Raw genomic sequence first — 14,687 nt, 5'->3', positions numbered from 1 at the left:
GCCTCTTCAGTGGCCTCCCAGGTGGAGGGTGGTGATAGTGGCTCGTGTGAGAAAATGGAAACTTGAATATCCTCCCTGCGGAATACCCACGGGATCTCTGCCATCTGCTGTCCCCAAAGTTCTTGCGCCCAGGCCTTGAGCCCCTTCTCTATCCACAATGCCAGTAGTGTCAGACAAGGAATGTAGAGTACAACCACTGATGCTATTTTGTATTTTAGAATAATGACTGCTCCTCTTGAAAGTAATGATATATACTTATGAAGAAAAGAAAACTAGAAATACCACTGAAAATTGTGACTAAGAATTTAATTTAAGTTATATCACATATATAATATATATACATGTATATATGAGAAAGAAGCTGGAGAGAAGAAGAGGGAGATGAGAAGGGAAGGAAGGAGGGGAGGGGATTTCTAGAATTTACATGCTTAAACACTGTAGATCACTCACATTTACCTTATAAAGAGAAAATAGAGACCATATAACACAGGTAACTCCTAAATTCCCCACCTCTGATCTCACTCGAATGTAGCAAGATAACCCCTACAGTAGCGTCTTGTCCTGGACCAGAAAGAGTCTAATAGCATCAATTCAAGGGTGCACCGTGGAGTTTTGGTGGGCTTACTTGGGAGTCTTTGATGTGGGGTTGGGAAGTCAGGGTTTTGTTATCTTTGGAGAGCTCTGCCATTTTATCAGGGATAGGGCAGTTACAGCTTGACCTTTCCAGAGGCAGAGGCTAGACAGTACTGCTGCATGGCCCTTCCTCTTTAAAACAAACAAACAAACAAACAAACAAACAACAATACTTTAAATTACTTTGCAAAGTAGTGGAAGCTAGTTGTGTGGATTCCAGGGCACAGCCAGGGGCCCTGTTCCCACCATCACCTCTGGGCCCCAGGGCTCTTCCCCTCAAGTAAGGTGCCTGAGGGCTGCAGGGAGAGGGCAATGTAGACCTGTGACCTATGACCCTGCCTTTCACATGCAGTGACTACACACCCAACACTGTGTAGCCGACGAGGATACACACAGGTGAGGATACTCACAGGTGACAAGTCTTCATGAGAAAAGGAATGACCACAGGGTTGTGAGGGAGCTACTCCAGCAGGGATGAGATGCAGAAGAAAGGTCTCCTAACCTAAGAAGCTACAGCCTGCAGGTGGCCACCGAGTACCAGAGACATACAGATATTCAGTAGCCCCAAACTACACACCGCATTTGAAAGTTCACACAGGAGCCGGCTTCTTGCTACCATTGTTACCTCCAATATTCTCACGAGCTGACTGTGGATATAGCAAGTCTGATAAGTTACGCAGCTGCGCTCTGACAGAGGGTGGTTCAATTCAGGATATTTTTACTCTACCTTCAGCTTGTAAGGGTATTAAATGAGTGCTGACTCAGTGACATCATCTACTAAGATGAACTTATAGAAGATAGCGCTGTTAAAGAGTAGCTGTAACATGAGAAAGTACCACAAACATTAAGCACTCCTTTCTTTTGCTTCCTGAGAAGATGGCTACTAGAAAAAGCCTACTGTCATAAAGCCTTACTTATAGGCTCATTTCATTCTCCTGACACAACTGCTCTTGGTTGCAGTGTGGGGACCAGAGACTGGCAGCTAGGAAGCATGGGCAGAAGAGAGATGGGCTTCAATATTCTCAGAATAACTTCTATGCATTTGAGATGGCTGAGCTCCCACTTTTGGAGTTTCCGAGAGAGAGGCTGGTATGGGAGTGGGGAACAGAGAGATGCTGAGGATCTGGGGTCTTAGTCAGTATCCCATGCTGGAAGAGCAGTAGTGGCCAGAGAGCCTGCCATGGGAACTCTGGGCATGGAGACCTCCTGGAGGCCTCAGGCCCTGCCTTACCCTCTCAGGGCCCGCTGGAGTATCTCCTTAGCTCTGGTAAGGGCCAGTTCTGAAGGAACTACCACATTGGGTACCACACCCACCCCTTCCCAGGAGCTGCCGTCTGTGGCACCCACAGAGCGAGCCGTGGGGATGGTGATATAGAGGTGAGTGTCATCCACATGGTAGGTCTGTGGTGGCTGGCAGCCTCCACTTGTCACTTCCCCGATGACCAGCGCCCGGCCCAGCCTTTTCATGATGTAAGTAAATTCCTCAGCGGCACCGGCTGTCACACCACTGGTCAGGATGGTCACATTTTTCTTGGAGCCATATCGTTCACCTGGAGAACACAGGCTGTTCAGCATGGGATCAAACCAAGCACCCTAGCTTTTCTACGCTGCCCGGATGGGATGGGGAATGCCACAGGTTTAGTCTTGCTCATTGTCAAAATATGGGCTATTTTTTTTTGGCTTCAGTCTGCCTCTGTGATACAGGGACAGTGTTCATATGTCCAAACACTACCATGTGCTGTTTGTGGATAAAGGAAGGGAAGGCTTGGCTTTTCCTAGAGACTGGGCATGCAACTATGTCCTGATTAATGTATCCCCAACTCTGACCTGAGAGTCTTTTTGCTTTGGGCCTCCAGAGGTACAACATTTATTACTTTATGGTTTTGTTGTCATTTGAAATTTTTGAGTAGCTACATTAACAAGCATAAAAGAAAACAAATTAATTTAACTTTAATCACGCTTTGACTAAACAGTGTATCAAAAATACATGTATTTAAAATGAAATTAGTACATGGAAGCAATGAAATCCATCTCCCTGCTTCTCCCTCCTGTTAGGGCTTCCCCTTTCCTTTCTTTCATTTCCACAATAGGTTTTTAAATCCTGGCGTGGACTTTACATGGTAGCACATCTCAGTAAGAACCCCTCATATTTAAGGTCTTAGTGGCCAATAGTGGCTGGTGGAGACCATATTGGACCCCAACCAAAGTCCTAGAATTTTGTTTTGTCTTTTTGTTTGTTTGTTTGTTTGTTTTGAGATAGGGTTTCTCTGTGTAGTCTTGTCTGTCCTGGACTCACTTTGTAGACCAGGCTGGCCTCGAACTTATAGCGATCCACCTGCCTCTGCCTCCCCAAGTGCTAGGATTAAAGGCACGCACTGCTACTCCCAGCTAGTTCTAGAATTTTTAAATCTGAGGATATTTTAACCTTCTGGTTTTGAATATCTGTTTAAATTTAAAAGTCACCTAATTCTGATGTCTTTTTTTTTCTTACAGTTTCTAGTGTACAGTTATTGGATAAATCCTAGAAGCCATGGTGGCAAAAATGCTTATGTAATGAGGAAGTGTGAAAAACTGTTTAAGTGCATCTCTGGTCAATGGTGCCTATTGACCTCTTCAATGGCTTCTTGTGGATGGGAACACAAAGTCCTTTGTTCTGTATGCTGGGCAGAGGGAGGGGGGCCATTCATCAAGAACTAAGATTTGGAAAGTCAAGGGTCTATGATGCTCAGGGTTGCCTTTGCCACTCTGGATGTGCTTAAGCCCATATAAGTAAAGAAAGGCCTGTCAGCATCTAGACATTGCTTCAGGCAGCTGTGATGACCTGCCGCTCAGAGTTCAAACAAGAGGATCTCTAAGAACACCCTTGATTAGCAACAGAGGCGAGCATCCTGGTTCTGCATTTGTACCACAGGCTGCTACACACAGTTGAGAGTGTGCAGGTATGAGGTATCAGGCAAGGCAGCATTTGAATCTTGCCTCTTTTACTTATAGCTGAGTGATTGTCAACAACCATCTAACACCCCCTTTTCTTCTGAAGACACAGGTTTTCAGGTTTTGAAGGTTGTACCAGTACTGTTTCCAGTGGACCAGAACAGGGACATTATGATCTGTTATTGTTATTTTGATACACTCTCAAGCTGACTTTCACTGATTTTTTTTTTCCAGAAGGTTTTGGAATGAGAACACAAAGAAAGTTCATGTACCTGTTAGCTGAGTATGGGTCCAGAGTTCGGTGACAGAGTCATTGGGTCTGCTGTAGATCTTGTCCAGCAGAACAGGGGGCGCCTCATCAAAGAAGTAGGAACACAGGGCTGAGATGGAGGAGGTGGGGCCACCAATGTTGAACCTGAGGGAAGTGGAGCCAAAGAGGAGCTGAGCTCACAGAGAGGCACCCAGTGTCCCGCTGGAGCTTAGATCTTTGTCCTGTGAGGAAAGGTTCTAAGTTCAGGATGCCTCCTCCCTGTGTCCCCTGCACAGTTCTATAGGTCATATGATCTGGAGGCTGTCACAGAGTACTAGCCTTTTGAGACTAAAGAGTCTGTGGTCAAAGCCTTCCGAGAATACTGACTGGGTGTGGTGGCTCTCATCTTTAATCCCAGCACTTGAGAGGAGGAGGCTGATGGAGCGTTGTGAGTTCAAGGACAGTGTGATCTACAGAATGAGGTTCAGGTCACTTGGGACTATATAGTGAGACTGTCTCAAAATAACAGTAACAAAAGGAAAATTAAAGAAAGGAAACAAATGAAAAGAAAATACTGGATTTGAGTCGTGCGCATATAAATTAATGTATTGAAGGCTCTGACAAGTCCTGTAATTGGGAATTTGTTGGCATTGTTTTCCCATGTATCAGGCTCCTCTGTGCTCACACCACCTGCGAATAGAACATAGAATCCGCCAAGCATAGTAACACAAGTTACTAGTGGCTCTTGGTGTGGGAGTCAACTCAAGGTTGTGGAGGCACACTGGGAGGGAGGAAGACTTCATTCAGCCTTATAAGGCCTTTGCCTCTCTGCCTGGGACTGACAACTATCAGGAGATTCTTTCAGCTGAAGGCCAGGAACCGTCGGAGCCCTTGACCTCAGCCTGTGGTCCCCGACCCAGGGACAGAAGAGTTTAAGCCAAATGTGGCTGTAGCTGGGACCTCCTTTAAAAAGTGTGTATGATATATTTAATTAAAAGGATGCTTGGCTTGGTGGCTGCCCTGGTTTTTTTAAAGGTATCTAAGGAATAAAGCTATCTGGACATGTATAAAACCTGGCCATGGGAAATAATCGCCCATGGAAGGATGTCAGCCTTGCTATGATCCAGCGTCACCTAGTGACTGTTAAGAGTCATGCGAAAGCTGCAAGTAAGCAGGCCTGTGCACTTAGATGGGCTGATGATTCTCCAGCTTTTCTCTTGCAGCGGAGAAGTGGAAAAGGTTCTCACGGGAGAGAAGCAGCCTGACAGTTCTCATACTCATGGATGGTGCTTGGGACATATCTAAAGATAGACCTGGGACTGGAGGGAGCCCTGAGTGTGGCCACTGCCTGAGGACTCTTGGGGGAGTGGGCGTGGTCAAGGGGGTCTATGACAGAAACTCACCAGGTATAAAGTGTTTCCTTTTTCTTTTCCTTTTCAGAAGCAGAGGGCAGTGAATGAGTGAAGATATCCAGCAACCATTTTGTTATGTAAAGCTTTCTTGTTACAATAGCATCTGCTCGTTTTGGAATTGTCCCTGGGTCCCTGGCTCTGTGATGCCCATGAGAATGGCTGTCTTGGGGGGTGGGGGCCAATTTGCAGAAGTACAAGCACAGTGGAGGGCTGAGCACCAGGGTTATAGATGATACAATCTCCCTTGGAGCTACTGACAGGGCTGGCTTGAGGCCAAGGATCAGCAGTTTTTAATCTTTCCCATCCCTGCCCATCCCCCATTTGATTTCTTTTGTTTTGTTGGGCAATAGATATAGGGTAATTCTTCACCTCAAATATACATTGGATCATTAGGAGAGCTTAAAAGGCTACCAGTGCTGAGGTCTCAGCAGCCAATCAGATCTGAATCTTTGGGCTAGCTCGCCAGATCCATAGCAGGTAGGTTGTCTGGTTCCTTTCTGCCCTTTTGAGTGTTTCATGGGGTCTTTCTTCCTCTTTGGTCTGTATCTCTGACTGTCCTTAACCAGTGCCATGGTTCAACCTGGCATCGCTGCCCAGCCCACTGACCTCATGTCGATGATCAGGGCATCTGTGTGCACAATCTTTTTCCAGATGTGCTCTACCAGCAGCTCGGAGACCTGGGTAAGCAGCTCACAGTCCCCAAACATGTCGAACCTCAGGTAGCCAATGTTGTCATCCAGTACATTTGTGTGGAAGGAAAACTTGATGAGATCTTCGAAGGCTTCTGGAGAGGGAATCTGCAAGAGTGGGCAGCTCAGTATCAGGAGAGCAGCAAGTGACGCTGCCCAGGACGGGGGGAGGGTACCATGGGCAACTGAGGAAATGGAAGGAGTCAGCAGTGTCTGGAAGGGTAGCATGTGGACAATGGGCCTGGGATCGGACCTGTGTGTGGTGTATGAGTCAGCCCTTGGAGAAACACTTTGCAGCCCACATCATATTGACAGCCACCCTGAATAGGAAGACACTGTTATTCTCATCTTTCTGGAACAATCTGGAAGCACAGACAAAGTGAGTAACTCATCCAAGGCCCTCTCGGGCAGGAATAGGTGAAGCCAGACAAGGAATGCACTCCAAACTCAATCCGTATACAGGAAAATAAAAATACAAATACAAATAAAGACATGACAGCTTTGGAAATTGTGATTCTGAAAACCCAGTACAGACTTGCCTGGTAAGACTCTACCCGTGCTGCAAGTGGTGGGATGAAATGAGCTAGACAGAGGGCAGAGAGGTCTGGGCGGCCTGTAGCCCCTCTTCCCCTTAGCTCTTGTCTGATTGCAGGTAGTTGCTCTGCGGCCAGGCTCCCTGTAGAAACTCCAACCTTGTATCTTTCTCCAGACCTCTCCATCGGCACAAGTCTGTATAGCCCTAGCATGCTGGTCATGCTCCCAGCATGACCTGCAACCACTGGAGGACTGGAGCTCATAGACCCCTTTCACCTGGAGAGGGGTTGTCCTAGCTCTAGGACATTTTCCTCATATTTGCCAGGGTCCCGGTGGGATCTCTCACACCCTTACTTTCTACTTGCCCACTTCTTGCCCAGTGACTACCTCTCAGATAAGCTGCCTCTATCCTAGTCCTCACATCAGACCAAGGCAAAGCCTTGCCTACTGGCTGTGACTGCACAGCAAAGCGGCTGACGAGAAAGTGGGCAGAGAGGCAGTGAAGTGCGCTTTGATGGAACACTCAGGCAGACTGGGGCCTCCGCCGATCCCACCCACTTGGCCTTGGTTGGGTAGCTTCCTTTTCCACACCTTCCCAGCAGTCACACTCAGCTTATAGCAGCTGCTAATGCCCCCAGGCGCTTTGCTGCTGGCTTTCAAATATTCTGACCTCAGCCACCTTGCTCCAAATTTCCCGTCAAGCAGGCCCTTTGACCAGACTTACACGCACACACCTCAACTCAGTCAGGAAGCTTAGTGTACGTTGTCTGTCCAGACACAGGTCTTTGGGCTTTGCGTTAGCATCCAACTGCTCCGGGACCTGTGTCCAGTCTCCACACTTCTAAGGACGCAGTGGATCAGGGTAACATAAACTTCATATTTTTGGGAAAGGAAAATCTCACGTTGGAGCCTCAGATAACTTGATGACCCCCGCCCCCCTTCCCTAACACTGCTGGTGGGAGCTCATGAAACTCCTGGGAACTCTTGCCTTCTATCTGGCTGAACCAGGAAGACCTTCTACTGCAAGTTTTCACGTTAGATTTGTTGAGCAATCTATAGAGCTGTTCAGGGACCGTGGCCCCAGAGAGTAGATGAGACAGCAGAGTGGCGGGGAAGAAAGCACATGGTTAGTAAGAACGTAAACACAGAGGTAAGCTTTGCGCTGTGCACATAACCACGCGCATGCCAGCAACTGGACAACTCACTCCTATGATTGGGCCAGGCTAGATCTCTCTTGTGTCTTACCTGCATGGGTACAATTCCGGGGATCCGGTCTTTGGCATCCTCCGGGATGTGTGCTGTCTTCAGGTGTGGGTCCCCAGAGAGCATCTGCAGGTCTGCCCCCAGCATCTCAGCCAAGGCCCCTTCTGAAGTCACCCTTGCATATCGGCTCTGCAGGCGGCTTAGCTTGGCAGCCATTTTGGCCCCCAACTCAGGGGATGCGTAGTTATCAGCCACCAGTTTCCCAGCTGTCTGCAGCACTGTGGGTACCTTGGCACGGAGGGCCACTATGTCCTGTGCCGTGGAAAGGGCTTCACTCATGGGCACAGTGATGTCAGGTTCCACGCCAGCCAAATCCCAGGCCTCACCAGTGGTGGCACTCAGGGCCATCTGGGTAGGCATGGAGGCATATAAAGGGCTGTTGCCCACCTGGTAGATGCCCACGGAGAGTGCCCCTCCAGCTGTGGGCTCTCCTATGATTGTGGCCCGCTGTAGGTCCTGCATGGTGTGGGCAAAGGCCTCAGCCGCAGAGCCACTGGTATGGCTCATGAGGATGTAGAGGTCCTTCTGGGGACCATAGCGCTGCCCAGCCACCAGTGGCAGGGTCCATATCTCTGTGATCCTGGATGTCGCCCTGTCATAAACAGAGTAGAGGTGCTGTCGGGGCTCTGCCTCAAAGAAATAGGAACAGAGTAGAGGCACGGCAGAAGAGTAGCTGCCAGGGTTATAGCGCAGGTCAACAACCAGGGCAGCCGTGTCCACCAGCCTCTGCCACACCAGCTGTACTAGCTGAGGCCCGATGGCCTTTACTGTCTCTAGCTCAGCCATGGCATCAAAACGCAAGTAGCCCAGCTGGCCCGGTAGCACATCGGTCTTGAACAGGGCCTCGATGAGATAGGAGAGTTCCTCTGGGGAGGGGATAGCAGGGGGAGGCAGGGGGACCTCCTCTGCCACCAGCTCGCCAGGGCTGTGGAATAGCAGCAGGCGGTGGTCCTCAGACACCTCCTGCAGGTCGGCAGTGAGCTGTGAGGCCAGTGACTCCAAGTCCACGGCTGTGCGGTAGGCCCCCTGGGCCAGCTTGGATTGCAGGAGAGCTCTGGCCTGGCCTGCTATCTCCGGCCGGGCGTAGTGAGCTTCCAGCAGTCGGCCAGTGCCCTCTACCAAGGCCCCCAGGCTGCGATGGAAATCCAGCACCTCCTGTGCTCTCTCCAAGGCCTCCTCGGCCAGCACGATGGCATCGGGCACCACCCCGCCCCCCAGCCAGGCCTCACCGTGGTTGTCGATAAAGGTGAGCACAGGTACGGTGAGCACCAGGCCACCATCTGGCGAGTCCAGCAGTGACACCGTGCAGGTGTGCAGCAGGCTGCCCGCCGTGATTTCACCTACCAGCGTGGCCCAGCCCAGCGACTGCATTAGAAAGGCAAACTCTTCGGCAGCAGTGGCAGTCCTGTGGCTGGTGAGCAGGTACACGCCGCGCTGGTTGCCGTACCGCTGGCCTAGCAGCTCCCTGTGGCTGAAGTGCTCCTGGGTGATATTGGTGCGGCGGTCGTAGGTGGTGAAGAGTCGCACAGGGCCGGCCTCAGGACCCTGAAAGTAGGACAGCAGCAGAGGCACAGCGGAGGACGGACCCCCGGGATTGTGACGCAGGTCCATGATGAGGTGCTCTGTGTTCTGCAGGGGCTCCCACACCTGCTGCAGCACGTAAGGGCCCAGGGTCTTCAGCACGGAGGCGTCTGCAAATTTGTCAAAGCGCAGGTAGCCCACATTGCCGGGCAGCACGGATACCTGAAACACAGAGCCCACTAGGGCCCTCCGCGCATCTTCTTCCTTGGGCACCTCAGGGGTGGCTTCTGGAGAATCATTAGGCCCAGCCTCAGGCCCAGAGGAAGTTTCTCTGGGTCCAGTGGCTCTCACCAGGAGCCTCGGGTCCTCTGACACGGCCTGCAAGCCAGCATTGAGCTTCGTCACCAGGTCCTCTTCAGAGACCACGGCTGAGTAGTCCATGCTAGCGAGGTGGTGTAGCAGGCCCGGCACTCGGTCCACCAGTGTGTAATAGTCCTGCAGGGCTTCCTGAAGTCGGAGGACAACCCCTGGCAGGGCACGGCGCAGGGTGAGGATGGCCAGGGCCTTTTCCAGGGCCTGCTCTGCAGGTGTCCCCACGCAGGGCAGCACTCCACTGCCTTCCCATGTCTGGCCACCTCCACCCAGGGGTCCCAGGGACCTGGACACGGGCACTGTGAGGAAGAAGTTAGACTGGCCGATTCTGAGCTTCTGGAGGTCCAGGGCACCACCCTCTGTGCGCTCACCGACCACGATGGCCCTGCGCATCTGCTTGAGGATATAGGCGATGTCCTCAGCCACTCCCCCAGTACGCCCACTGGTCAGGACTATCACATCCTTTTCGGCACTGTATCTCTCCCCTAGGACCTTGGGCAAGGTCCAGATTTCAGTGGTGGTATTGGAGGGGCGGTCATAGATGGTATCCACGTGCATGACGGTGTTCCCAGGGTTCAAGTAGGAGATGACGTAGGGGATCCCGGAGACATGACCACCTGTACAGTGCCTGAGATCTAGCACCAAAGAAGAGGTAGCCATGAGCTGCTTCCATATATGGGTCACCAGGAACTCCCCCAGCTCACTCAGTACCTCTTGGCCTGGGAGATCGTCCACTCGGAGGTAACCCACGTTGCCCTCCAGAACCTCGTGGTGGATGTTCCTCTGCATCTGTGCCAGCAGCTCTTCTCGGCTGAGGTTGGCGAGTGCTGGTGCTTGCTGGGGAGCCTCCAGCGCACTGGGCTCATAGGAGATGAGGAGACGAGGGTCGTTCAGGGAACTCTGCACTCCAGCCGTCAGCACGTGGGCCAGCGTCTGAGGGTCTGAGATGCTCAGAATCTCATGGCTCTTCATGGCTTGCTCAATGGCTGCTTGCATTCCCATGAGGTTCTCGGGGAAGCAGTAGTTATCCAGGAGGACCTTGGCCATATCCAGCACCAGGCTTGGCTGGAAGAGGTGCATGGGGCCAGCCAGAACACAGAGCAGTGTGGACAAAACCAGGACCCATCCTCTCATTATTGGGATCCCAGGGGCCCTTGCTCCTGGGTCAGAGCTCCCTTGGTTGCACAAGGCTGTGGTCCTGTTCCCGCAGCTGCCTTTCTCCCGTGCCCTTCTTAGCAGGCAGACAGAAGGTCTGGGGCTCAACTTGGGAGTTAGAGGTGAAGCTTCCAGCTCTAGTAAGCCTTTAATCCTGTCTAATTCAAGCACATGGGCCAGGGCACTATGAAGAAGAGGCCAGGGTGGTTTGACCCGGAAGGAACATTGCATCTCTTCTTACTGAGCCATGTCTGCATAGAATAACACAAATAATTGTATTTATCTTGAGTTCCTGCCCCGTACTGGGTCCTGCGACATGCTTTCCACACCTACAGTTTTTATGAAAGCCTTGCAAATGAGAATCATTAAATTACAAATAAATATCATCTTCTTAGTGCTGTGGGTGACCCGTGGTTCTGGAATTAGGCAGTTGCAGTTGGAGGTCTGATTCTGCTCCTGTTTATTCAGACTTAGGAAAGAATCTTATTCAGTAGACTATGTGAGTTATTGGGTAGATTAAATATAAAAACATTGCAATACAAAGCATTGTAGTGTCTGGAAATTACTGGTGAGTACTTTGTAAAAAGCATCATATATTTTATTTTATTGCGATTGAACCCACCATTTCACTTGGGGACAGGTGACAGATAGTGAGAAGGGGCTGGAAAGGCGGCTATCATCTCAGATACTGTGAAGGCTGAGTCTGGGGCCATTGTCAGCCTCAGGGATTGAAGTTTTTTCTTATACTCTGCTTATGCTCCTAGTTACAATATAGGTTTCCTCACAACTTCACAACAAGGTGAATGAAATGTCTGGACTTCAGTATAGGGTGTGACAAGCTAGACGGACGTGGAATCAATAATTTCAGATCAGATAAGGCTGACTGTGAGATCTAGTGAGTGTCATTCACTGTCAGTGGAGACCCCTCTTAGTCAGAGGCTCATCCCAGGGCTTTCAGCGAGAAGTGAGTGGCTCTCTGTGGTCTGAGACACACGAAGAACACACATCATTCTCATACCCTCAGGAACACACCTGCGAGCCCGTCTCAGGCACATTGCTATATTCTGCCTTTTTTCTTATGAAAGTGCTATGGATTTTTGCTTGTGACTGACTTTCTCTGGATATCAAAGAATATTTACCAGAGAGTCAGCACTTAGAACTCTTGTTTTGCCCAGGCAACCTCTTTCTTAGTGGGCACATTTCCATCATTCAGCAGGTACCCCATGGGTCTGACTGTAGGGGGTGTTGTTTACACAGAGAATAGCAGTTGGCATGGCCCCTTCTCATTTCCCCATTCTAGTGTCTTGAGTTATACCCAGAACTGGCTGGGCTTGGTGGGTAACAGGTAGAGTCTCATGGTGTTGTGGTAGAGTGCCAGAGAAGGTGATCTTTGGGGTGAGGACAAGAAAGCTTACTCTAAGCTGGAAACCCACAAGCCAATTTCTGGAAATCATTATCTGAAGATGTTTACCAAGTGGTTTATGAAGGCCAAAGAGGTCAATTAGCTAAAACAAACATACTTTTAGCTCATTAGGATTTGTTTAATACCCAAGTGACATATGGTCTCATCACTCCACTGTTTGCAGCCAATGGAAATGAGGCAGACTTACTGTGAGAATCAGACTGGGGTGGAAAGCCACAGACACAAGGCTTCTCTCGGGTGGCTGGGCCTTTTTCAGCCTCCACCTGGGAAGACTCAACTCCAAGTGTGCAATCAGAGTTCCTCTGAGGGCCTATCTGGTACTGCTGAAGCCCAGTCCAAGCTCTGGACAGGGAGAGGGTGAAGACTACCCAGAATAATGTTGGGTTTTGGCAACATTTCCAAAAGATGCTCTCCAAGGATGTGAGGTGGAAAGGTATACAAATGCACAGACTTGCCGAGTATGGGCTAAAAAACTACCTACAGCCCTTACAGGCCTTGGGAAACTGAATTCTTGATTGGGTGACATGAAATTAGGATATAGACAGAGGTCCATCTGTAGGAGAGCTATCTGCTCGTCCATTTGTCTGTGTACCGACCCTCTGTCCATATTCTGATGTTGTGGCCTTCTTGTCAGTTGTGCTTTACTGTCAGATACGACTTAAAGGAGAGAAGTTTTATATTGGTTCATGTTTTCAGAACTTTCATCTGGCTCCATTGCTTTTAGGCCTGTTGACAGAATATGCTAGAGCAAAGAAAGCAGAGAAATTTCTGCCCATCTCATAGCGGACAGGTATGAGGGAGGGAGAAGGTGCAGGATGAGAGAGGAAAGAGGGAGGAGAGAGAGGAGGAAGGACAAAGAGAGGGGGAGGTGAGAGAGAAAGGGGGAGAGAAGAGGGGAAAGAGGGGGAGAGAGGGGAAAGAGGGAAGGGAGATATCTCACTTTACAAACAAACCTTCCTTTGAAGGTCAAGAGTCACTCTTGACTCTTGAAGTGTAAAAGTAGAAACCTCCTCCCAAGAAGCTTTTGGTCAGTATATTATCAAAGCAACAGTAAAACAAAATAGCACCCCTTCCCAGGTACTTTCTTCGGTGATGCTTTGGGGTTCTCAGGCCTTGCTTACTCACAGAGTCACATGGGTCTGCCATTTCTTGGTTTGGCCTGATTTTGACATTATGAAAAAAACAATTATCTACCATATCAATTATTTCATTAAAAATGGCTAAGTTTGGCTGGGGAGATGGCTCAGTGTATAAAATGCTTGCCATAGAAGCATGAGGACAGGAGTTCTGACCCTCAGGACCTACATAACTATCAGATGAGCATGGTGGCTCATTTATAATCCCAGCACATAGAAGCAGAAGCAGGGTCCCCAGAACAAGCTGGCCAGATAGGCTGGTCTAACCCCTGAGCTCTTGGTTTAAGTGAGAGACCCTGCTTCAAGATGGAGACTGATGGACACCTGGCACCAACCTTTGACCTCTGCATGCATTAGCATCCCTCCCCACAGGCATACACACACGTGAACATGGGTACACACATGTGTATGCCACATAAACAAAAAATGGGGAAGTTTGTGAATGCCCCAAAGCACACATGGTTTTTATGATCAGTGTTTATTGTCCTTGCTTTCTATACACTTTGACCCAGAAAGTGACGGACTAGAAAAGTCCCTGACCCCTCAGAGCTGCACAACGTTTAACATATCAGCTATAGCAAAGGGGTAGAAGCCCTATCTACAGCCCCTGTCAATTCCCTGTCAATGATAATTCCTGTGTTAGGAACTATCATCACTAAAGGAACCATCAAGTCAAAACTGATGCTTGTGAGAGGGTGTTGCAGGGACGCTGAGGGTGCTCCAGGTCAGGGACATCTTTTCTGGTGAGTAGGGATGTGCACAATGGAATGAGTCCATTCCCTGGTAAACAGAAGTTGTCTGAGCAGGATGTGTCCAAGGAAAGCTAAGGTTAGCGGTGAGCCGATGGCTGTCTGCGTGGTGATCACCTACAAAGCATGGACTGCTATGAAGACAGAAAGGGGATCTAAGCCGGGTACCTCTGACTCAGCACAAACCATGTGGGGAGCCTGCGTTCAGGTAGGGGCACAGTTTCCTTGTTATCCTTGTTGAAGATGAAGCTGGGACAATGCAAGACATACTCCCTGACTGGGGGCTTCTCTGGCACATACCAGGGCAGAAATAACAGGGTCATCAGACTCTAGGGCAGGCATTCCACATCCAAACATGATTCCGTCTCCATAGATTCATGAGGCCTGAAACCGCTCCCAGACACACGTCCCCCTGTCTATGTGTCTGACACATTTTTCTCGGCATTGTTCAGCTCTCTCCCCTTTTCCCCAGCACAGAGAAAACTCATAAAAGGCAGAGGACAGCCTGTCAGTGGGCAGCATAGGGACAGGGCCCTGCTTCCTGGGCTTCAGTGTCTTCATGCACATTGCAGTGACTGCTTTACAATACACAGAAAGTGCTCTAGCATCTGTGTGCAAT

General features: G+C 49.8%; 1 protein-coding gene across 1 annotated transcript; it reads right to left on the bottom strand.

The window, feature by feature from the left end:
• Window positions 1-1,371: 1,371 nt before the first annotated feature.
• Rbp3 (retinol binding protein 3) lies at window positions 1,372-10,846 on the bottom strand. The gene is made up of 4 exons (XM_021628200.2): window positions 7,695-10,846; window positions 5,833-6,023; window positions 3,837-3,979; window positions 1,372-2,183 (listed from the first exon to the last, which is right to left on the bottom strand). The coding sequence occupies exons 1-4, from the start codon at window positions 10,737-10,739 to the stop codon at window positions 1,861-1,863; spliced, it is 3,702 nt and encodes a 1,233-aa protein (XP_021483875.1). The 5' UTR covers window positions 10,740-10,846; the 3' UTR covers window positions 1,372-1,860.
• Between the last annotated feature and the right edge of the window lie 3,841 nt (window positions 10,847-14,687).

This window comes from Meriones unguiculatus, chromosome 9 (assembly GCF_030254825.1).
Source record: "Meriones unguiculatus strain TT.TT164.6M chromosome 9, Bangor_MerUng_6.1, whole genome shotgun sequence".
Classification (NCBI taxonomy): Eukaryota; Metazoa; Chordata; class Mammalia; order Rodentia; family Muridae; genus Meriones; species Meriones unguiculatus.
This window is presented reverse-complemented; position numbering and strand designations above follow the sequence as displayed.

Bases quoted from the DNA above. Each gene is read 5' to 3' on its own strand.
- Rbp3 (XM_021628200.2), bottom strand. From the start codon at position 10,739: ATGAGAGGATGGGTCCTGGTTTTGTCCACACTGCTCTGTGTTCTGGCT. The intron at 6,024-7,694 runs GTAAGACACAAG...CCACTCTTGCAG, and splicing joins CCGGAATTGTACCCATGCAG to ATTCCCTCTCCAGAAGCCTT. The intron at 2,184-3,836 runs GTACATGAACTT...TGTGTTCTCCAG, and splicing joins GACCCATACTCAGCTAACAG to GTGAACGATATGGCTCCAAG.